The 24,915-nt window shown below is 40.2% G+C and overlaps 1 protein-coding gene across 3 annotated transcripts in view; it reads right to left on the bottom strand.

The window, feature by feature from the left end:
- GALNT7 (polypeptide N-acetylgalactosaminyltransferase 7) overlaps positions 1–24,915 on the bottom strand; it is a 143,928-nt gene that overhangs the window by 65,857 nt on the left and 53,156 nt on the right. For all 3 annotated transcript variants that reach the window (XM_082726946.1, XM_082726945.1, XM_082726944.1), the window contains exon 2: positions 1,649–2,109. In XM_082726946.1, coding sequence (XP_082583072.1) covers positions 1,649–2,109 — 461 coding nt within the window. The remainder of the gene's footprint in view (positions 1–1,648; positions 2,110–24,915) is intronic.

The following is a 24,915-nucleotide window of genomic DNA, read 5'->3' on the forward strand; positions in this document are numbered from 1 at the left end:
CAGGACACACTCCAGATAAGGGACTGCAGAGCCTCATATGGGTCTTAAAGGATACTCACGTGGCAGTTCTAGCTCCAGAACCACCACCCTCCGCCCCTGACTGGAGGGGTAAGGGACACCCGGTTATGTTCAGGTTTCAGAGAAACAACTATTTTCTAAAGTATAAATATGTCCCATACACCATTTGGGATATATTTATACTTAATGTTCTTCATTATTCATCTGAAATTCAAATCTAACCGAGTGTCCTCTGTTTTTATTTGCTAAATCTGGCAACCTTGTGACCAGGCAAGCCTCTACTTTGACTTAGAATCAATTGCTCCAGGATTCCTCCTTCACTGTCCCTTGAGATGCTCTAACTCCTCTCACCGTCATGGTTCTGTACTTCTATTCCTCTGCTTTCTTTGCATATTTCATTCACCCCCTCTCACTCTTACCAATTAATAGATGAATGTCCAAAGTCTTGAAATTTAAGAAACAAAACAGATGAACGTATGGGATGGGGAAAAGATAAAGAGAGAGGCAAACCATGTGAGACTCTCAACTATAAAGAACTGAGGGCCACTGGAGGGGAGGTGGGGGGGATGGGCTAGATGGGGGATGGGGATTAAGGAGGGCACTTGTGATGGGCACTGGGTATTGTATGGAAGTGACGAGTCCCTGAATTCTACTCCTGAAACGAATACTGCACTGTATGTTAACTTAACTATAATTTAAACAAAAATTTAAAAAGGAAAAAAGTCTATTGAGTAGCACTATATTAAGTAAAGAATCTTTCTTAACGGTCATAAGGAACACTGCAACGGGGTCTCTGTGTGTGAGCATAAATGTGTTAACCTTTTAGGACAAAGATTACATTAGCAATCCATCATCAGAACACATTTTGAGAGTTTTCTAGTCGTACAGAATTAAATTGGTGCCATGTTAACAGAGGCTATTTAGATACTACAGAAGCAGAACAGGTTATTAAATAAACTGAAAGAGAAAAGCTTTGAGTTTAATCAGTAACCACTGTCTATCAAGTTAGGAGTTGGGGATCCTTTGATCCTTTATTTTAAATCAAACTACATGAAAATAATTTGGAAGTTTAGGCCATAGTTTTATCTGCTGAGGACTCCTTTTGCATTAGACCCAGAGTTCTGATTTCCAGGTGCAGGACTAAGAAAAAAACTTAAGGGAAACTTCAACATCTAGGTAATTACAGGAGATAGCTAGAATAGCGTTACTATTTGTTATTATTCCAACAAGACAAGGGGCTTGATCCATAATGAAAATCAATGCATCGAGAAAGTTTTGTTATTAAAAGATTGTCATTTGTCCTAAACAAATTATTTACTGGTTGGTTTACACTCTGGCACAAATTCACGTTTTCACTGTGGACTGGTAACAAAAAATTCATACACTGGTGCCAGTCCAGGGACCACAAGTGAGGAGCACTGATGTAAAACCCCCAGAATTTTATAGGTCATACCTTTAATCTAACGGCATAAATGGAGCGATCTCCTCCTTCTGGCCATTTTGCAGACCGAAGAGCCTTTTATTTCCTTGGAATAAAGGCAAAGATATTTTCTCCAGTCTAACAATCTAACTAAATATCTATCAGAACAATAGCTGCCCCAATTTTAGAAAGAAGAGGATGTGTGCTTACTCTTCTTGTCGCAAGTCATTGACGCTGCGGTCCAGCGAGATCATGTCACTTGCCACCATGTTAAATCCAAACTCTTTAATGCTGGCTTGAACTGCATGTTTGAATTCTGGTCCCAAAACCAATGGCTTGGCGTTCTCTCCGGGGCCACCAACCACTCCATGAGGCTCAGGTTCTTTGGGTTCAAAGTTACCGAGGATCCCTGGACGTAGCACAGGATCTCGGTAGGTGAATGTCTGAGGCTTAAATGTGAGATACTGCCTCTGCATTATGTCTTTCTGCTTATCTCCTCCAGCATGGCGCTCTTGTTCATTTTTCGCCTTGTTTTTTCTTCTAATAGACTCTAAGTCCACTTCTACTCCTTCAACATGAGGCCATGGTACCACAGGTTTGAATCTGTCATCCCCAGGAGCTAATCCATTGCCTCCTCGGTTAGGCATGGGGTTATTGACATCTCTGTCTTCCTATACAAAAGGGAGGGGGATATACAATGAGTGCATGAAGGCAATCACAGCAGAGTTTATGATACGAATTTTCATGTTTAATAAAAGGCTGAGGCAACAATACAATGATTTAAAATGTTAAACAGAAGCAGGCTATTCATCAGGACTTCCTATTAAAAAGACATCTTTTGGGCAAGGGGAGGACAGCCCAAGAAATACACTCTTTCCACCTTACCATTCCAAAATAAATGAATGGATACATGCTCTTTAACCTCTTCCCTTCTAAAACTAACTCTCCCATCAAAGACCTCTTACTAAAGTACACTGTTATGGGTGAAAGCAATGGGGTTCGAGGAGCTTTGACAAAAACAGACATTTAATAGGTCATGTACAGTATGTGGTTTTCCCAGACGTCTGGTGTGTGATAAATATAAGTATTTGTCAGGAATGCAGCCATATGGTGGCAGTGGTATTAGATGTCACTCACCACGAGGCTGGCTTCATGCCTCTCACGGCAGAGGAAAAGGGGAAATGCACTCAACAGTCTGTATTTTCTACTCAGAGGTTAGCTGAATTCAGAACTATTTTTTTTTTTTTTAAGCAAACAAAAACAAATGCTAAAGAATGACCAAGTCACTTCAGGCTTTTAAACCACACCAAATACCTAGTCTGCCCCATTCCAGAAGTAGCCTAAGTTAAAACAGATTTGGTGCATATGGATATTCTGGAAGGGCCATCTCCCGTGTCCGTGTGGACCTTCCTCACCACCTGCACAGATCTTTCGGTCAGAAATCCTGACTGCTTTTGCTGCTGAGGTATTCTATGTGAAGTTTTTGCTAAATCAGTACCATTCATTGCACAGGACAGTGTTTTCCAATATTAGCATCACCTCAGTGACTTTAAGAAATACTGATGTCTGTGTCCCACCCCCAGACTTTGTGATTTAATTGGTCTGGGCATTTCCATTTTTAAAAGCTCCCCCAAGCGATTTTAATATGCATCCAAGCTTGAGAACCTTTAGCTTAGAGGAAGAGCTGCTGGCTATAATTAGACAAGAGGATTATTGAATATGCACAGCTGGGGAAGAAGCAAGGTGAACTTCAAACTGCAAAATAGGCGAAAGGGTATGCCGCTCCCCTCCACACTGAGACTATCGGAGCCCTTCATAGATTCATAATAGAATTAGGGCTATCGGACCAAAATGTGGCTACAGTGTTAGAGCTATCTTGAAGAGGAAAGTTTAAAACTTGATTTTAAAGAGTACAGAAGTGCAGTGCTAGGTATGACACTGAGATGTAGGTTGCTCTCTGTTGGGAGTTTATTGAGAAAGATCTCTTTAGAAAGCCAGTTCATTAAGTTATTTTTAGTATTAAAATCTTTATCTTTATTCACATATAATATATTATTTGGTTCAGGGGTACAGGTCTATAATTCACCAGTCTTATATAGTACAAAGCGCTCCCCACAACACATACCGTCCCCAGGGTCCATCACCCAGCCAGTTAATTTAAATGTGAATTTACTTGAAGTTTTGGTAAGGGCTAGCTAAGGATTGATTTGGGGGAGTTCAAAAAGGAATTTTAAAAATTTATTTGTTTAGGTAATATAAGCATATGATAGAATATTCCAAGGACCCAAAAGGGCATCTAATGAAAAGCACGTTGTCTGGCTTCCTCTCCTACAGAGGCCATCACAGGCAGCACTTTGGGAATCTTTCTAGAGATGTTATATGCACATATAAACACACGTGTGTAGGTAACAAAACAATTGTTTTTAGCATGGGACACAGAATTTAATTAACTCGTTATTTAAAAAGGAAACCGGTAGGATGTTACAAGTGGTTCGAAGGTGAATCCAAAGAACAAATATCTAAACATCAATGATACTGCAGAGGGTTTATAAACAGATGCACGACTGGTAATGTTGGTCAATACCTACAAGGCAATAACCCACTGCACTCACTGTATACAATTTCAATGGACGAGCATCTTTCGCATTGTCTCAGTATTCTGCTGTTTCTAGCCACTGTCAAATAGCTCAAAGATAAGGAAAGGGCAAGATAACCTAGAAGCCAAGCCAGAGAGTATACCTAATAATCATTTTGGTCCACTTTGAAGTTTTTCCATAATTTTCCTCCTATAACACAAAACCAAATTTAAAATGCAACACTCAGCCTGATTATATAAATGCGATACCTTTCTTCAGGCATGTGTGATAAGGGAGATAAGGCTTCTGGATCAGGCTTCTATCATCACACATCTCAGTAGCAAGGATTAGCTGGAGCCTAACCTGTGAGCCCTACTGCCTCGGAGGATGGAAAAAGTATATGGTGCTCCAACTTATCTCCCAGCTCTTTCTAAAAGAAAATTGTTGTGGCAGTGTTATAGGCAAATTAAAACAGAAAAATCTTAAAACTCTAAGATACTGGACCTATGATATTGATGCTGAACCAAGTATAACACATAAAGAAGACCATCTCCCCCACTTCAATATTTCACATCAAGGCTCCAGTGAATGTGTAACTGGGGAGGTTAATAAAAGAAAAAAAAAAAGGGGGGGGTAGGAAACATCAAACACAGAAAAGCAGAACGAATAGGTCATCAGATGTCAGCATCTGTAACCACAGCAAGCACTCTACCGTTGCCTAAAATTCCGTAAAGGGCATGGTGTATACTGGAAGAGAATGGAATATGGCGGTACATGAAATTGTAGTACATGAAAGACCCACACTGTGAAATACACACTATGGTTTAGATTGGCCTATACAAATGCAAAACTTGCAAATTTAAATATTTTTCAAATTCACCTGCCTCAATAAGAGAATATTTAATGGGTTTAAACTTCATGCTTATCTTCCTCCAAATTAGATTTTTTCTTGACTTAAGGGTTCTTTGTCTGATCTTCCGCTGCTGGTGTTCCTCATAGTTCTCTTAGACATCCACCTATCAGTCCAGCTTCATTCTGGGTTATTTCCTTTTTTTCGAAGCATTATGACCAGACTTACATCAACCAATCCTACATCCCTCTCCTTAGCCCATCACACTCCTCTAATCCTTACTGTTGGCTTCTTCCCAAATTTCTGCTTATATCAATCTTTATCAATCGATCTTACATCTACATAGATATTAATCTAGTCCCATGTTAGACTTCTACTTATATCAGCCTAGTACCCAAACTTAAGATACCCCAAACTGAACTTCTATTTACCTCACATCACAAACCTGTTTTGATTATGGTCTTTCTTGGCTTTGGGGACAGGAACCACCATCTACACCACTGATCAAATCCAACACCTGCATTTCTTCCTCAACTTCTTGTTCTCTTTGATCTTGCCTACTGATGTCCAATCAATCCCTGATACCTGTCAATTCTATTGACTTTGTAGTGCCTGAATTTGACCACTTCCACCACTGCCCCACAGTTCAGACCACCCTCACCCCTTAACAGGATTACTACAATAGTGATAATAGTAATGATTGTAAATATTATGTTCTAAGTGCTTTGTATATATCCATTTATTTATGTATTTTGCCAAGAGTTAGGGTCTGTGATTACTGTTCCTGTTTTATCAGTAGAAAATCTGACAGAAAGTTATTCAACATCAGAATCAGTACATGGTAGGGCCAAAATTTGCATATCGGCATACTGGCTCAAGAGTGCATGCTCTTGGGGCACCCGGATGGCTCAGTGGATTAAGCGTCTGCCTTTGGCTCAGGTCATGATCCCAGGGTCCTGGGATCAGCCCCACATTGGGCTCCCTGCTCATCGAGGATCCTGCTTTCCCCTCTTTCTCTCTGCCTGCCTCTCTGCCTACTTGTGATCTCTGTCAGTTAAATAAATAAATACAATCCTTAAAAAAAAAAAAGAAGAGTCCATGCTCTTACTGGGTGTTATACACAACTAATGAATCATTGAACACTACATCAAAAAGTAATGATGTACTATATGTTGGCTAATTGAACATTTATTAAAAAGAGTCCATGCTCTTAACCACTACACTGAGTGCTTCTCCTTCTAATGCATGCATGTACTCTTGCTTTCATTGTTTTTTCTACATAGCAACCATAGTGACTTTTCTTTTTTTTTTTTTTTTAATCCCCAGAGGTACAGGTCTGTGAATCACCAGGTTTACACATTTCACAGCACTCATCATAGCATATACCCTCCCCAATGTCCATCTCCCCACCACCCTCTCCTGTCCCCCCACCCAGCAACCCTCAGTCTGTTTTTTGAGATTGAGTCTTTTCATAGTGACTTTTCTAAAATTCAAATATGAACACGTTACATTCCCTGCTTACAACATTCCACCGCTGGTCCACTTCCCTCAGGAGCGTTTATATTCTTTTTTTAAAGATTTTATTTGTTTATTTGACAGACAGAGATCATAAGCAGGCAGAGAGAGGAGGAAGCAGGCTCCCTGCTGAGCAGAGAGCCCAATGCGGGGCTCGATCCCAGGATCCTGAGATCATGACCTGAGCCGAAGGCAGAGGCTTAACCCACCGAGCCACCCAGGCGCCCCCATTTATATTCTTTAACAAGGAGAGTTTATACTCTTTTCACCATATCCCTAGAAAAAGCATTAGTTAGCTTTATCTGTAAAGGTCAAGGGTAAATATTTTAGGCCCTGCACACCACAGGGTCTCCATTGCAATCATTCAAGTCTGCCATTATAGTGCAAAAGCAGCCACCAATAATATGTAAATGAATGGGTAAGGTTGTGTTCCAATAAAGCTCTTCACAAAGACAGACAACAGGCTGGATCTGTGACTACCACCCCTCCCAACCCCTGCACTAGACTGTCAGTTCTGTGAAAAAGTAGGTGCCATGTCTATCATATGAACCACTGCATTCCCCATGTTTATCCTGGTGCTAATTCCTCCATAAATATTTACTGAATAAATGAATGACCCCTAAAATTTCTGCTTTGGTTATGAGAGAAGAAAAGGAAAAGAGAGAATGGAGAATATAGACTGGGAATGGGAAGAGGGGCTTGGATAAGATAGTACATTGGGCAATACTTGACAAAACTGTCAAGAGAACAGGATATAACTTAATACTCTCTCCACAGTAGTGTACTCTTAATAATGCTATACTAGTCACCAGAAAAACTGAATTTGCTCACTTCTCAAAGCCTGTATGGCATTAAATCTGAAAGCAAAACCAAATATGAGAACTGTTTAACCTCAAGTCAATTAAAATTAATCATGTCAAATCTTAATGTTACGAGATTCAAAGAATGGCTACAAAGCCGTAGAATACTCAACTCCCCTGAGAAGGAAAACTACACACTCCATCCTGAGAGTGAATGAGAATCAGGAGATGCCTTTGTGACTCACTGGTACTATAATATCTTCATAAGTACCAGCTGATTTACTCTGCAGTCAAGAGTCAATGAATCACTGTTGACTAGAAATGGAAAAGACAATTGGTAGATAACTGCTTAAGATCACCATGTTCATAAAGGTGGAAATATACTGGAAAGCAGAATCACTTACCAGCAGATGGAAATATGGTATGATCAGAAATCAGGTCAGACTATTCACTTTCTATCTTACAAAGCTCCCCTTTCACCCTTAGATTCTACTTAAGTATGGTATATTCCCAGATGATCATGCCTTGGTAGAAACGATAGGAATACAAAAGGATTTAGAAAAATAGTCTTTAGATAGAGGCTTGTCTATATTTGAAATTATAGGTGAACCTAGAAAACTTAAGCTCTTAATCATGAGCTCCTAGAGTCAATGATTTCTACAGAAATTACAATTTAGTTTTAGAAAGTGGCCACGGCTAACAATATTCACACTATTTGGTTATCATGCTACATGAGCCACAGAACTTAAAAACATAAGTCAAATTTAATACCATGATTTAAAAACCCTCTCGATAAGAAACACCTTAAAAAAAAAAAAGATTTTATTTATTTTGGGGGTGGAGGGGCAGAGGAAGAGGGAGGAGAGAATCTCAAAAACAGTCTGTTAAGCATGGAGCCCTATGGGGGCTCGATCCCATGACCCCAAGATCATGACCTGAGTCAAAATTATGAGTCCAAGCCTTAACCAACTGAGCCACCCAGACGCCCCAAGGAACACCTTTAATTAGAAGAATGACACCAGCATGTTTTTTCTAGCTCCACTTTCTTCTGTTCCTAGGTGAGTGAGCAACAGGAACAAAGATCACGGAGGGAGATAGTTACAACAAGGAGGCCCCAGAAGAAACTGCGTGTGCTTACAAGGCTGGACCTCCCCAGACTCCAATCCACCTGTGGCAGAAGGTGGGTGGGAAAGTGGGTGCTCCACCCTCGGTACCCTTGTTTCTCTCTGCTTAGCTAGAGCTGGATTCTCAGCTAACCCGTCCGTGCTGGCATTTTGTGCTGACTGAAGACCATTCACTCTAGCTCCTTTCAGAGGACTGATAGGGACTGCATGGGGGAGGGGGGGTGTCAGTGGCCTCTGCTGGTCATGAGAGGAGGGGCAGGGGTCAAGTGACTTTTCTGTGTTTAAGTAGAGCAGAAAATGGAAAAACCCAAGATTAAACAGAGACCTTATCGGTCCTTGAATATCTAAGATGGTCTCCCTTAAGGAGAGAGACCTATCCCAACTACCAGTAAAGACTCATGAACTAGAAAGCGATTGAAGACCCACGGCCAGGCCTCTGTTAGCAACTAGGGCAGAACTGAACATGAAGAAGGGTGTGCCTTATCAGTATTACATTCTGATAGAAGAATTATCTTCTGAAAGAAATAGACTGCCATGGGACGCCCGGGTGGCTCAGTTCGTTAAGCATCCACCTTTGGCTAAGGTCATGAGATCGAGTCCCGCATCAGACTCACTGTTTAGCAGGGAGTCTGCTTCTCCCTCTGCCTGCCTCTGTGTGTGTGTGTGTGTGTGTGTGTGTGTGTGTGTGTGTGTGTAATGAATAAATAAAATCTTTAAAAAAAAAAAAAAAGAAAGAAAAGAAAGGAAAAAAAGAAGAGAAAAGAAATAAACTCCCATTGCAGGGATTTCAATTCTTCTTTTCCCCCTTGATCCCCGAGGCCAGGTTATAAAACAAAAGGTAACAGAATGGAGAAAACCGCATGGTTGGCATCACAATAAGTGCCCCACCAAAAGAAATCTGGGTCAGCATTTCTAGTACTAGAAATTGGACTTCGGCAGGGTAGCCACTAGTCACAGTAAGCCAGATTGAGCCAGACTTCTTCTAGAGACTACAATACTGACACTGGACTGTGGAGAGCTGCCTATTACATAATAGCTAATGACTGGTCCTTTTATTTTCTTTTAAAACTTATGATACACTATGGCAACCATAGTTACAAATGCGTAAGTTAGTGCTGTAGTATTAACCACCCACTGGAAAGATTTTACTAGGTTCATATGGGGGTATTCTGAGTCAATTAAATGCCACCTCTCCTTAACCAAACAAGCAAAACACAGTATTTAATACAGATCTACCCAGTACTATCGTGAATACCACTTGAAATTAATAGGTGTCTTCCTAAAAAGTTAGCTATATTACATTGTGAACATTTAATCATGTTAACAGAAGAAAGATTTCCATTATAAAAGAGTCTCCCAACAAATCCCATAATTGTGCAACTAGTCAGTTTTTGTAGATTTGGATCTTCATGCATATCATATGGTATCCTTAAGAGAAGTATCCATCTGCACTGACAATTTTCTGCACATCTTGAATAATCATGGTCAACTATAGAATATCTAGATATGGCAAATTTTAAGTCTTGGGCTCTTTTCAAAATTCAAAACAAAATTTAGTTCAACCAAAGTAAATGTCTGAATTGGTTAAAGTTATAAAATTTAGGGGCACCTGCGTGGCTCAGTTGTTAAGTGGCTGCCTTCGGCTCAGGTCATGATTCCAGCATCCTGGGATCGAGCCCCATTCAGGTTCTCTACTCTGCAGGAAGCCTGCTTCTCCCTCTCTCACTCCCCTGCTGGTGTTCCCTCTCTCACTGTCTCTGTCAAGTAAAATCTAAAAAAAAAAAAAAATTATAAAATCTATTCTTTTGAAGAATTTATTATTTATTCAAGAGAGAGAAAGAGAGCGAGAACAAGCCAGGGAGAGGGGCAGAAGGAGAGGCATAAGTAGCCTCACCGCTGACCAGAGAGCCGGACAGAGGGCTCAATCCCAGGACCCCAAGATCAAAACCTGAGTGGAAGGCAGATACTTAAACCAAATGAGCCACCCAGGCGTCCCCCCTCCCACAATAGATACTTTTTCAAAAACCATATCAATACATTGCATTTTTAAAGGTATCAGACTAAACTACAAACTCCTCAGTAATCAACATTTTCAATTTTCAACAGCAAAGTTAAAACTATAATTGAAAACAGGGAGATTTCATGCAAAATCTTTCTCTGTTTTAATACCATTATCTCCAATGTTCTGTTTTGTAAATGTGAAATTACCATGAAGCACCAGTAGTTCAAGCGAGCAGTTCTAGACTCAGCAATTGGCTCCGGGTATATTTCCCCACAGTCCCATGAATATTTCTGATACTGCTCTTCCTGAATTGCCCTAGTATCTGTGTACATGCTTCTCCCCAGTCAGACTAAGGGCTCTCTGAAGACAGTGAGTGTGTGTCTGTGTGTCCCTACACAGTGGCTGGGAGTGGGGGGGGCAGGTGGAGGGCAGGTACTCAGCACATGTTTCTTCACAGACGACTAAGTGGAGACCACCTAGCTGCGGGTCATCTCTTATTATGTTGCTGGAATATAAACGGACTTTGGAGCCCCTGTCTTATCTCACTGCTTGGCTTGATTTAAGCTAGCATTTTGAGAATCTAAATGAAATAACTAAAAACATTATTTTATCTGCGAACAACATTGCTTTCCCTACCAATCCAAAACTCGAATAATCCTTTTTTTAGTTTCTTCTCTTCTTCAGATTTGGATAAATCGTGTCTGCAAGTGAAATTTGTTACTTCATGGAAAATGAGTACTTTATTTAAACACGAGAAAGTATATGTGCTGGTGTTCATCTCAGTCCTCTAAGCCAATTCATCTTGCAAATGGTTTCCTGCTAAATTTGGGGCTTGTTTTAAAACAGTAATAAGATAGAGATTCTAAATCAGGTCAGGAAAGTATCAGATAATACTCAAGGGGGAATAAATTAAAAGAAATAAGCAAGTAAAGGACCAAAATGTAGGTTAATGTCTACAATAGTAAAGTAACAAATTGGTTATTCCTTTACAAAAAAACTTTTATTTGTACTACTGCTTAATGGCCCGGATCAAAGTTAATATCACACACAACTAACCAAGTCTATGAAACATGAAATTTAAACATATTTCTGTAATCCAAATAATTTTTATTTTCCAGAAACCTTATGAAAAATGCATGCTTTAGCTCATGAACTGAGTCATAGATATACTGCACAGGCATAAAAAATATTTATTATGAATATTTAATATTAAATCCTTAACTGACTTGAACTGAATTTTAAGAATCAAACATGATTATGAAGCAATGGCCAATAAATCATTTTGTAGTAGGTTTCAAAAGGTGACGAAGCTATAGTTGTCAAAGCCTATGCCAGCATTTCAGTGGTAAGAGCACCGACGTCAAGACTAGGCTATAAATACAAGGCGCACCAATGCCATTTAAAAGCTCCAGCTCCCATGGGTACTAAAAGGCAGATTATAATACCTCTTAGAAATTGTAAAAGGATATAGTGGGTAGATTTTTAACTCTCTCTGTTTGGGAGCTAAGCAATTACTGAGTTTTAAAAAGAAAGCTCCTAAGAGGCATTTTCATTCTAAAAATAGCATGTGGTAAGTTATGCAAAATATTTTAATAAGATTGTTGGTATTTTACAATAAATATTCTACTACATTATTCCTACAAAATGACCTGTCTAAAAATAAGGTATTAAAGAGGAGAGGAAAATGAAAGCAAAGCAAGGAGAGGAAGATTATAAAATAAAATCTGTGAAGATTTTTTAGCACATGAATAATTTATGTATGCATACATATGATATATGCACATGGAGAGAGGAAATACACATTTAAAAACCAAATAGCTTACCAGGATAAGAAATAAGAAATTAACCCAGCTGAATGGACCCTTCAAAGGAACAATTATGGCATTTCATCAGGTGGAGAAATGAGGAACTACTTAAAAGCTGAATTGATTGAAAATGAGGTCCCATCTGCTCCTCTTCTGCCCACTCACATGATGCTCTGGAACCTTCTTTTGCTTTATGCCAATCAATTCTACTTTTTTACCTAGAAGAGCTAGAAACCTCTTCACTCTCTTTCCTAGATCATCTTTTAAATATTTCAAAAGAGCAATCCAGGCACCAATCCTTGGGGAATGACACTGTTAACACTTTTTCTTAAACCCAGGACAAGTGTTTATTCAGTCCTATCCTTTGATTTTCGTTCCCGGTACAACAATGCACTTCATAATCTAATACCTGCCAAAAGCAGACAGTTTAATTCCTAATTCTCCTTCACATCTGGCAATGCCGGTGAAAGCATGAAGTGATTTCCAAATCTTCCTGAAAACTTTATTGGAAATTATGTCACCAACACAACCATGAATAATTCTTATGACACTAAAGAAAACATTTTACTGAGTGAAAGAAGAATGAGGTCAAATGTGGTATTTGTGTTGGGAGAGAATGTTTGTAATACCCTTTGAAAGCTGAAAAAGCAATGTCCTATTATCCCTCTAGGGGAGAAATTCTAGAATGAATACAGCACTCCCACATGAAGTGCTACTACTTTGTGCAGCTGGAAATGCATACAACAGCCTTTCCTCTAGTGCTTCCTTGCTTTGCCCTGAAGCTTGGCTTTCATAACAGCTCACGAGAAAGCACTGTAACGTGCAGCTTCAGAACACATACATTTTGACTGGTGTATAAGAAACTCCTCTTGTCAATCTTAAAAAAAAAAATCACCTCAAGAAAAAAAGTATCTCAAAGTTTTCAGGGCGAAGCTGTCATCTTAAAGTGGGGGACAACATTTTACTACCATGTCAGGACTAGAAATCCATTTTAGGAGGGTGTGTCAAGGAAATGTAACTGTGGGAGAGAGAAAAAACATACTCAGGGTGGATGGAGGCCATTTACATAAATAAATGTTTGGACATTTTACTTTTCGACCATCAGCAGGTTCGATTTCAAGAGGGAATGCTTATCCAGGGATAGTCTAGTTTACCATAATTGTTCTTTGGCATTCGGATTAGTATTTCAATGTATCATTAAAGGTAAAAGAGCCGTCCTTTCAGTTTTCCAAATATTCCAGGTCTGCTACCCGCCAGGCACTGACGCGCCCTACCATGAAAGGACACACTGACTGGGAAAAGGGATGTCTGAATGGGCTGGAAGTGACTGAATCCTTGCTTTGAAGCAGCAGACACTCCCCTGCGTGAGATGGGGAATGGTTGGTAGGTAAAGGAGGTGGGGGTGGGAAAGTGGAGTTTGGCAGCTGAGGCAAAGGCACAGAAGCATAAAAGAAAAAATGGTTTGATGTAACGAGTGCAGGGGACATATGGGGCGGTGGCAGGAGATGAGACTTGAGATGCTGGCAAGTGCCTCTTAAGAAACACCAGTAAGTTCAGACTTTATGGGAGCCATGAGAGGGGTGCATGCCAGATCAAAGCTGAATTTTGGAATGAGTTTGCCGATGGAGCAAATGAATGGGAAGAGGTGCCAAGATGTTTGCAGTGGGATAAGAAAAAAAAATGTAGAAAATATGGGAAAAAGCAATACAGGAGAGAATTTCAAGAGGTGGACAAGAGGACTAAAAACTGCAGGCAAGATGTTAAATTGGTGAGAATTCCAAGGTCTGAAGGTACAGGCAAGGGAGGGATTTTAGTCCCGGTCCTGCAGCATGACTCACTACAACGTTGGCAGAGGCCCCAGGAGGGTGGATCTAGAGTGGACTCAGGACTCCTCACCATTATCTCCTACTCAGCTGCAGATGGAAGTATCCTATTTTCTCTCACCTAGAAGGCTAGAGGCATTTCTGTGATCCTCTTGTTCAGCCCACGACATTTCTTTGAAATAGTCTAATTGATGGGTGACAAGTACGTGTTGAGCACTTATGCTGCTCCAGGGCTTCCGGGACACCTGATGAGCAAACCCATCCCTGCTCTTGTGGAGCTCTCTGTCCAGTGAGGGAGACATGTAATCCGACAGTCATACAGAATTGGTGCTCTAAGAGCCTTTTGGGAAGAGTCAATTTAATCTAAGATGCTAAAAAAAGGCTTCCTTGAGAATGGAGGACTGCTGAGGTAGAAGTTTGAGGGATGAGGAGAAGCTAAGTTGGTAAAAAGAGGAAAGAGGGGCACCTGGGTGGCTCAGTCAGTTTAGAGTCCAACTCTTGGTTTTGGCTCTGGTCATGCTCTCATGGGACTGACCCCTGAGTCAGGTGGTCAGCAGGAAGTCTACTTGAAAGATTCTCTCTCTCCACTCCTTTCCCCTACTCTCTCTCTTTCAAATATATAAATCTTTTAAAAATTTTATTTATTCAAGAATGAGAGAACCAGAAAGAGCATGCACGTGTGTCTGAGCGCAGAGGAGAGGCAGTGGGAGAGGGAGAGGCAGACTCCCTGCTGAGTGGGGAACCTGACATGGGGCTCCATGCCAGGACCCTGAGATCATGACCTGAGCCAGAAGCAGACACTTAACCAAGGCACCCAGGTACTCCTAAAATAAGTATTAGTATTTATACTAATAAAAAAGTATTCAGAGAGAACATGTGCAGAGTCTCTACAGCAAGAAGTTCTACGGTAAATAGGGAGAACTAACTAGGGCTGGAGTGCCAGGAGCTGGCGAAGCCTGGTGGCAGACGAGGCAGAGGAAAGTAGTGGCCAGAACAAGTGGGGCTCTTGTATGATGGTCATGACTTTGGCTGTAATATAGGAGCCTGAGCAGCCAGTCAATAGTTTCAATGCTCCTACCAGAGACAGGAATACTCTGATAAGAGCCCACTGGCTGGGGAGCGAGAGAATGGAAAGGGGCCAGAGTGGATGAGGGTTAATTAGGAAATGGAGATATTTAATGGGGAGCCTCAGAGATGGCTCTAAGGCATGACTGGATACTATTCACTGAGAGGGAAAGCACTGAAAAAGATTGAAAATGAAGTTGACTATGAGGCCCTTCTTGGGTATGTGGACTCCGCAGTGCCTCTGAAACATTCAAAAGAAGATTGAAACATAGAATTTGTATCTCAGTGACTAGACTAGAGAAGATAAAAATTTGGTAGATACCTTAAATAGATCAAAACTGATATAAGGACCCAGATGCTATTTATGAGTTGACCATAAAGTGAAAAGAGGAGAGGACCCCTTGACCCCACCTTGAGGAAGCCAACCCTTAGAAGCCTGGTGGAGGAGGAGGAGACAGAGGACTAGCCCAGTATGAAGGAAGAAAGCCAAAACCAAGACAGCACATGTGGGACAGCAGGAATGGTCAACGGTGTTAAATGCTGCTTAAAGGCCGTGTGAGAGGAGGACTGGATTCAGCGAGAGCCATTCCAGTGGCAGGAAGTGTCAAGAGCCCAGGGCCAGTGGCGTTGAGGTGTGGAGTTGGAAGGTATGGAAATGGTGCAAGCAAAAGTAGGTACCTTTGTGAAGGCCCTGCCTGTAAAGAGAACAGCAATGGAGAGGGAGCTGGAGGAAAGGAGGTTGGGTGAGGGGTTTGGGTTCGTTTTGTTTTTAATGGGAAAGTTCTGAGCAGCTTTAAAAAGAAAGGCAAGGATAAGGTATTCAAATATATGTGAGAGGAGGAATAATTAAAAGTGAGGCATTCCTGAGAATGGGGACTGGTGGGAGCCAAAGCAGAGGTGGGGTTAGCCAGGTCAGGAGGAGGGCAGCCTCTCTGCGGTAACGGGAACATGCAACTGGGGCAGACACATGTACTTTGCTCCTCCTTGGGATCCAAACCCTCACTACTGCTGTCTGAATTACTCCAACAGTAATTTAACCCGTTCTGATTTAACCTATTCTACTTCCTGCAATCAGATTTACCTATGTTAATGCTCTCACAGTGCATGTCAGAGAGTTCTTAAAAAAAAAAAACAAAAACAAAAACTGGGGCACTTGGGTGGCTCAGTGGGTTAAAGCCTCTGCCTTCAGCTCAGGTCATGGTCCCGGGGTCCTGGGATCGAGCCCCACATCGGGCTCTCTGCTTGGCGGGGAGCCTGCTTCCTCCTCTCTCTCTGCCTGCCTCTCTACCTACTTGTGATCTCTCTGTCAAATAAATAAATAAAATCTTAAAAAAAAAAAAATTGAAAGTCTTCCCATCTTTTTCTAACATGTCAGTTCAAAATCCTTTGCCTGGCCTTCTGTCATCCCTGGTTACTCACTCAAGCTGTCCCCATACTCTAGTCAGCTGGACCCTTCATGAGATCATAGAAACACATTGTCAGCCTGGCCTCTAGTTTGGCTCCTGCTAGCAAGCCTTAGCCTACAGCACTGCCCTGTTGCCCGCCTCTTTCTTTCTAGGTTCAGTTCCAAGTCCTTTGATAAGATCCAGCCCTGCCATCTGTTCTAGCTCCAGTGATATTTTCCCTCGCATGAATTTCTACTCCTTCACACTTTGATAATTCCCTATCTATCCCATGTGCTCGTCTTCTCCCCCCGCCCCCGACTAAAAGTTCTAGCTGAGGAGGGTCTTAGTCTTTTACTCCTTTTGTGCAGTAGGAGTTTGTATTATGTATCTTCCTTTCTTCTCAATTCTGACATTTCTATTTCCCTTATTCTTATCCCCCTATGTAAAATAACACCTATTCAATAGAAATGTGATGTCCCCTGAGCTCCATGTTTCTAGAGGGGGGTGTGCCATATGGTGTTTAGATGGATCTTGGGGGAACAGCAATGAAAAGTCTGATTAAAAAAATAAAATAGCCAGATACTGGTAAGTAGGTTTCATTCTCCAGGGCTTACAGTGATCCTAAGTATGACAGGTCCTGTAATTTTATTTTCACATTTTATAGTTGAGGAAATCAAAGATTAGAGAGACTAACACATCCAATGTCACGTAATTCAGAAGGGACTCCCTGGTACTTGAACCCTGCGTAACTCAGACTCCTGAGCATTTAGCCCCAATGCTGAGCCACCTGACTTACAACTGCTTGATGACTTCTACTCTCTAGAAATATACCAAAAAATTTGAGAGGCCTTTAAAAATGCTCAACTAATATATACTTTCATGTCTCTTTATTCTGCTTCTTTATCACATTTTATACAGTTTGTCTTTGGCAACTTACTTACACCGAAGAAATGGCCCATTCTGACACTCTAAACAATGAGATGTGCCTTGTCAACGGTTTGTTCGCTCCTTTAATGTGTTAGACGATGATTTCCCCTGACAGCATGTGAAATAAGGGAAAGACATTTTGAACTAATTTTACACAAAGAATTAAATCAGCCTCTCTCATAAGTAAGAACTAAAGTATTTTTGGTCCTGTTAAGCTGACTCTTCTGACTGATGTACTACATCTTTAAATTCTGAGCTGTTCAAAATCCTGCTAAAAAATACTGTTGCCTTTTTATGACTAAAAGCATCGCTGAAGCCATGGAATAAAACCAAATTATTCATAAGCCCACGACTATGGCTTCGCTAATATTCCACTTTAACCAAAAACTTATCCAAAAATGGCTCCATAATAGAAAAGAATTATACCATCACAGGGAGCTTACTACACTTTTCAGGATGGGCTGCCTATATATGAGACCATGAAAGGATAAAAAAGACCATTTCTTGGTGTAAAAGGGATCACCCAGGGAGAGGAGAAGAAAGCCTCACAGAGTAGGTATCCACAGATACCACAGTCTGTTTTCTGGGATACACGAGGATGTGCCCTGTGAAATCCAAAGGCAGGTTAGGAGTCACATATCAAGACACTGCTTTCATGGAGAATAAGACACAGTCATCTCCTAATCCATTCTGATACATCACGGGATAAGGAGCTTATATTGACATTAGAACGTTAACAATGTGATGCCGTTCACGTTAACTTTCCAGTTCTTTCCAGTTCCATTTCTTAATCATGCTAAACACCACTTTCTGGAAATTAAAAGTAGTGTCCTAATTTTATCACAGCAATGTTTATAATACTTAACACCTCTTTCTAGAACACCTTAAGATGATAAGCTGAAGAAACGCTGGGGAGAAGGAAGAGCAGCAGTCGCTGAGCCATGGAAAGTGGCTCTATTGGTCAGCAAAGGCGAGGGTCAGTCAGGAACATGCTACGTTTAGCTGCTCGGAACACATTCCAGCCAACTCCACTGGGTCTCACATAAGCTACCAAAGTAGAAAACTGAAATCTGAGATCCCTTTGCAACTAAAGGCGAAATTCCAGCAAAAACATGCACAGTGCTTGGAACAGTCAAGTCTCACAGAACACCTCAGTGTAATTTTGACATCATCTTCTGATGACCCTAAGTCATTTAAAAGTATTTTTGTTTTTCTGTGAAAAAGAGTTCCTTTTTCACCTGGCACAATTAAGGTAAGCAAGACAGTTATTTTTCTATCTATGAATGAATGGAAAAACGAGGCTCACTGTTACTTCACAGCATATGCCAAAGACAGCCTGCCAAGGTGTCACTCAAAGCTTTGTCAACATTAGCAAAATTAGCAAAGAACCTCCAAAGGCTTCAACAAGGAAACCGGAACAGATTTTTAAAACAGAGGCAAATCAGTTTGTCACTGGAAGTATTTTACTGAGTGCTGATTCTGTTCAGAGTGTTGATGACGACGATGATGATGGTAGGGTGAGAGCAGGTAGAAGAGCCCTTACAATGTCACCAGCACTATTCCAAGTGCATTCTACCTGGCTCTTTTCATCCTTGAAATAACCATTTGAGCTGGGAACCATCATTTACCCCATCCTGCAGATGAGGAAAATAGAGGCACAGAGTTTAAGTAACTTGCCAAAAGCCATACCCTCCGGAGGTGGCAGGGATTCAAATCCAGGGTCTCGGGCTCCACAAGGTTCTCAAAACTTTTAGCTATATAAATTGATAGCTTTCTTTCAGATTTTTTCTTAAAAGATTTTGTTTATTTATTTGACAGACAGAGATCACAAGTAGGCAGAGGCAGGCAGAAAGAGAGGAGGAAGCAGGCTCCCTGCTGAGCAAAGAGCCAGATGTTGGGCTCGATCCCAGGACCCTGGGATCATGACCTGAGCTGAAGGCAGAGGCTTTAACTAACCACTGAGCCACCCAGGCGCCCCTTTCTTTCAGATTTTTAAAATATCAAAACCTAAATATATTCCTTAGAATCTGTTCATTTCAGAAGTTCATTTTAATAAAAATCCCTTTTTTGTAAAACCAGTATAATGCTATTAATAAGATAATTCAGAAAGGGCTATTTTCAAAGAAGTGAATTTCCGGAAATCCAATTCATACTTCAAAAAGGAGTAATAACTTACTATGAGGGCCACTAGGCGAGGTGAGTATCAGAATATTAGAATGATACACTCATATGATTTTACTTCTACTGAGAAAAACAGAAATTATTTTCAGTTAGTCAGTTGGGCACATAAGGCCCACAAGAGCTGCTATGCTTGCTCTTCTGATTTCACAGAAACATGGAATTGTTTTCAAATATCTTCTATTTGTCTGCCACTGACAAACAGGAAGTAAATAAAAGAGGACTTTTCGAATTAATGCGAAGAAGAGTTACCACCACTTCTACTCCCTGAAGTCCAGAGTATTCCTGAAAGGAATCCTCAGTCTGATCACTTGCAGGTCTCACTGAGATCATATTTTCAACAAATTTCTTGCACAGCTTCTTTAGGCTATGCTTGTGCTAGCCTTCTAGAAAGCTAAAAGTCAGTAATGACCTCAAGAACCATAAAATCTTAATTCCATAAAATTTTAATAAACCTATCAGTGGTTTTCAACCTTTTTAGGGTCATGAAGATCCTGGAACTGCTCTTTAAAAAATAAAAAAAAATATGAATAGTACAATGTTGGTAGAGTTCTTGGCAGAGCCACCTGGCTGTAGGTATCAACATCCTTAAAAACATTCATTTTTTTCTGACTACAAAATTTCAGAGCTGGGTATATATTCTAGGGAGATAATTCTAATTACAGAAAAAGACATTATGCATAAATGTTCCACTGCAGCATATACTAGCAATAGACTAGAAACAAATAGAATGTTTCTAACAAGAGAACGAATGGCCAAGAATGTTACCCTTATACAGCTGGATTGTCCATAACTATAAAAATGTTTAAGAGAAATAATTCCTGGGGAAAATCCTTATGATGTTTTTTAAAATTAGAATACATGCACTGAATATACATACTGCTTATATCATATAATCTCAAATATGGAAAGAGAAAAAAACAACCAGAAATGACTAGCAACAAAGTTAAAAGTAGTAGTTGTGTCTGGTGGGGAGATTTTAGATATATTTTCTCATCCCTTGGTTCCTATCTTGAGCATATGCTTATATAAAGTTTTTAAAAAGATCATTACCTTTCTCTCAAACTTGTTTTAAGATTTACTGATGAAAATCCATTAGAAAACAGTCTATTAACAGTAACTCGAGATTTTGTTTTCCTCTAGGAGGTTCTACAACAATAAATTGTGAAGTTGGTTGACTGCCAAAGAGGTCATCATAAGTAATTTGGGGATAAAGAGAATACCCACCAAGCACAGCTGATGGAAGGCTCAGAGAACAGTACTTGTGATCACAAAAAGACTGAGCTGAAAGTTCACACATAGGTCATAGGTAGGAATATTTTTCATTTGAGTATACTACCGAAAATTTAAGGTAGCATTAAGAAAACAAAACAATAAGACTTTCAGTAAGTTTTTAAAAAGTACAAAAAACAGAGTGAATTCAATGACGCATCACCTGGTCAGTCATCAGTTATCAATTACTTAAAAGCACAGAGGAGACATTATGTCATAGGACATCCTCTAAAATGAGGCATTCACGAGGCAGAAGCCCAAGGGCTTTATGCAAAGATGCATACACTTTTTTCAAACAGAATACTTTATCACACTCTTGTTCTCCACTGATATCTCCCTCTTATACTTGCTTCCAGTTCATCCTCAAGACATTTCTTTAAAGGCAGGTAAATTTTAAAAATTTGTATTTAAATCAAAAAATTAAAGAGGTTAAAATTAAAAGCATTTCTTGTGTGTGTTGTGTGTGTGTGTGTGTGTGTGTGTTTTGTTCTGTCTGGTAGGCAGCAAAGCAAGGTTAACTGAGTGATAGCAAAGCTCCCAAGGAGGGAGAGAACCCGAGAGTGCTGCCTAATTTAATTAGAAATATCAACAGGATGATTAAAAGAAGAAAACATACTTCCTTGCCCACTTGCTGAAAGGGCCTGAAAGCAGTGATACATTTCATTTGTAGGTTAGAGAACATTATAAAGCAAAGAACTGTGTTGTTGGGTGCTCAAGTTCAGTAAAAGGAAAAATGACTATGTTTTAAAATGTACAGAACATAATAAAAGTATTTTGAGATCCTCCCAATAAAAATGAAGACTAGATACACCCCTAATGTAAGATAACCAGCAGTGCATTTACAATATGCAGGCTAACCTAATTCAAATACTCAAAATCAAGCATTTCTTTTGCTGAGAACACTTATTCCCCACCCTCCCCAAGAAGGGAGCCGAAGTACACCTCAGGTAGGAGGTATGTGGCAGTCAGCTGTCAGTGACACCATATTCCAGCCCTCGCCATCCACAGATCTAAACCAACAGGTGGACGTGGATCTTTGTGAAACAAGCTGCCTTCCTACCTCCAACTTCACAGGGACAGTGAGGTGGGACAGATGGGGAGCAGGCAAGTCACTTTCTTCACCAGAAAATCATGGGATGATGGGGCACCTGGGTGGTTCAGTGGGTTAAAGCCTCTGCTTTCGGCTCAGGTTGTGATTTCAGGGTCCTGGGATCGAGCCCCCAATCAGGCTCTCTGCTCAGCAGGGAGCCTGTTTCCCCCTCCCTCTCTGTCTGCCTTTCTGCCTACTTGTGATCTCTGTCTGTCAAATAAATAAAGAGAATCCTTAAAAAAAAAGATAAGAAAATCATGGGATGAAGGGTGCATGTTGAGTGTCAAAGAGAGTGCTTTAACAAAGAAGGGTTTGAAATTCAGGAGACCTGAAGCTTGAGCTAACATAAAAACTACCTCTTGAATAGACTTTTTTGAGAACTTCTCAAGTGTGGTTACAAAGTGAAATAGAGTAAAATTCTGGTGACTGGATTAGAGATGATAAACCTGTGATATCTAAAAACAGTGTAAAAGTTACCTACATGTGAAAATTTTGGCCCCATCAACATCATACAAGGCAGGGAGCTAAAAGCTGATTAAACTGTGTTAAAAAGGAAGAGTTTAGGTTTATGATAAAAGGCAATGAGAACAAACTTCCTTGAACATGGATTCTTTAACAGAAAAAATAAGAAGATAACCAATGGGGAAAAAATGTTTTTTGTCAAGAACAATTTGTTTTGGAGAAACTATAGCAAATCCATAGAAGAGGTTGTGGGCACCATGGTAACCTCCCATAACCCCTCCATGACTAAAGGACTTACACCCCCAGCTGCTGGTGGAGACTGCTGTCAGCCCTTGCTGGGATCACCTTTGCTAAAGAAACTGCCTTGCCCAAAGTCAAGCCTCCTTCAGGGACAGTCTGTTGTACACAATCACTGGTCACTGCAGAGGTAAAAAAGGCCCAGCTTCTCCATTCCAAACTGGAACAACTCTGAAGAACCATCCTAGCGCCAGGCCTCCTGCTTCCCCGCCCCACGGTGGGGTCAGCTAAGGACTTCATAGAGACAGTTCGCATCAACTTTTTTTTTTTTTTTTTTTAACCAGTGTATTGCTTTGTTGAGGGTGGAGGTCGGTGGGGAGGTTCGACTTCTCTGTGCATTTATGTTTTCAACCTCTCCTTTCAGAGGTGTTGATCCAGAACCCTCTCCCCCCAACCAATAGAACCTGCAACCACACCTCTATCTCAGAGTCAGCTTTCCTAGATAACCCATAGATAACCTTCCTAGATAACCCTACCTGTGGCGGAAGGTAGGACGTGTATTTCCCTGAAAAGTCATCCCATAAGCAGACACTACATATATTTAAAATCAATGTCCTCACTTATAAAACTGAATATATGAATGCAAAGATTAAATGAGGTAATGTATAAAACACTGAGTGCCTAGCAACACCAAATATGCAACATAATGTTATGCCATTATTAAATAAATATTAAAATGTTTTTCAAGTCAGGATTACTGTTTAAAACCTCCTGAAGGAATGTAGGGAAGATACTGTAGAGAATGAGACTCTGAAAATGTGAAAAGTTATTGTTCATTTTTTGCTCCCCAGTCAACCCTTTTCCCATTTGTTTACATTTTTCTCTCTGTGCCAATTACTCAACATTATAATCAAACTATGAAAGTGTCTTAGGAGGAGAAAAAGAAGGTGGGAATATTACCCAAAGCAAAACAGATCTCACACATTCCAGCAATCCCGAGACTGACTACGGCAGTAGGTCATGGATTTGTTATTTGAAAATACAAACCTGTGAGCTGACACCAATTTCTCCTCCAAGAGTCTCATGCAAAAGGTCTGGGGGTAAAGGAATTTGTAAGTTTAAAAACTCCCCAGGTATAAGAAAAACTGCAAAGAAATCTTAAACTTCAGAGTTTTATTTTTAGTAGCAGTAATATTGATAGCATAACTTTAAACATACATATATATGAAGGAAATAAGCAAATATTTAAATAAGAACCAAGATTTTCAGAATAAGAAACACAGATGTATTCAAAAAGCTAAACTTAATTTAATTAGAAATATCAACATGATGATTAAAAGAAGAAAACATACTTCCTGGCCCCACCTGCAAAAAGGGCCTGAAAGCAGTAATACAAAAGAATAAATATGCCCAACCCTTAGATCTTGATTTCTAAATACCATGCCCCACTAAAAGGAGCTCATCTCCTTGGAGAAGTGGCTGATTCCAGATGTGAAGTGGAAATCACAAGGTGAGCCAATTTGGTTGTGTCAGAAGGAAAGCAGCACTGGAAAAAAAAGGTGGGGGTGGGATTTGATTTAGTGAAATCTACTCCAAACAGGGTAATTAAAAGGGAAGAATTAAGCATTTACCCTGATTTTTAGCATGAACTACAGTCCATCTACTGTTAAAGGCGAGGGAATGCTCACCTTTAGAGAAGAACGAACAGCTAACCATGTGGATGAAATAACTCAATCCTGATTGAACACTAGTCTCAGGCAGGGGCCAAATGATGCTGAAACCTTTGGTTGAAAGGCTGTTGGGAGAACAGGACATGCACATGGTACCAAAGTTGTACTGACACACATTTGTTATTTACAAAAAAGAGATCTGGCAGTTTACCACTATATACAAATGATTAAAGAACATCATTAATAATGGAATAATCTGACATCATTTGCCTCCTGATGTGATGCAATATAAAGTCCACACATCAAAAAGGTATTTTTAATAATCAATCATGTTTTACCTAAATCAAGTCAAGACCTATATAAGGGGAGAGGGAAGAAGAGAAGGAAAGCAAATTTGTCAAAATATTAACTGTGAATCCAAGAGGTGTTCACATGGATGTTCACTGTACTGTTCTCTCAAAGTGTGTGTGTGTATGTGTGTGTGTGTATCTTATTGAAGATGACATAGTGTTACATTAGTTCATGTGTACAACATAGTGAAAAGACAAGTCTATACACTATGTTATGTTCACAAGTGTAGATACCATCTGTCACCATACAATGCTGTTACAATACCACTGACTGTGTTCCCTGTGCTGTGGCTTTCATCCCTGTGACTGATTCATTCCATAACAGAATCTGTAGCTCCCACTCCCC

The sequence above is a fragment of the Mustela nivalis genome, assembly GCF_964662115.1.
Source record: "Mustela nivalis genome assembly, chromosome: 4".
NCBI classification, from domain to species: Eukaryota; Metazoa; Chordata; class Mammalia; order Carnivora; family Mustelidae; genus Mustela; species Mustela nivalis.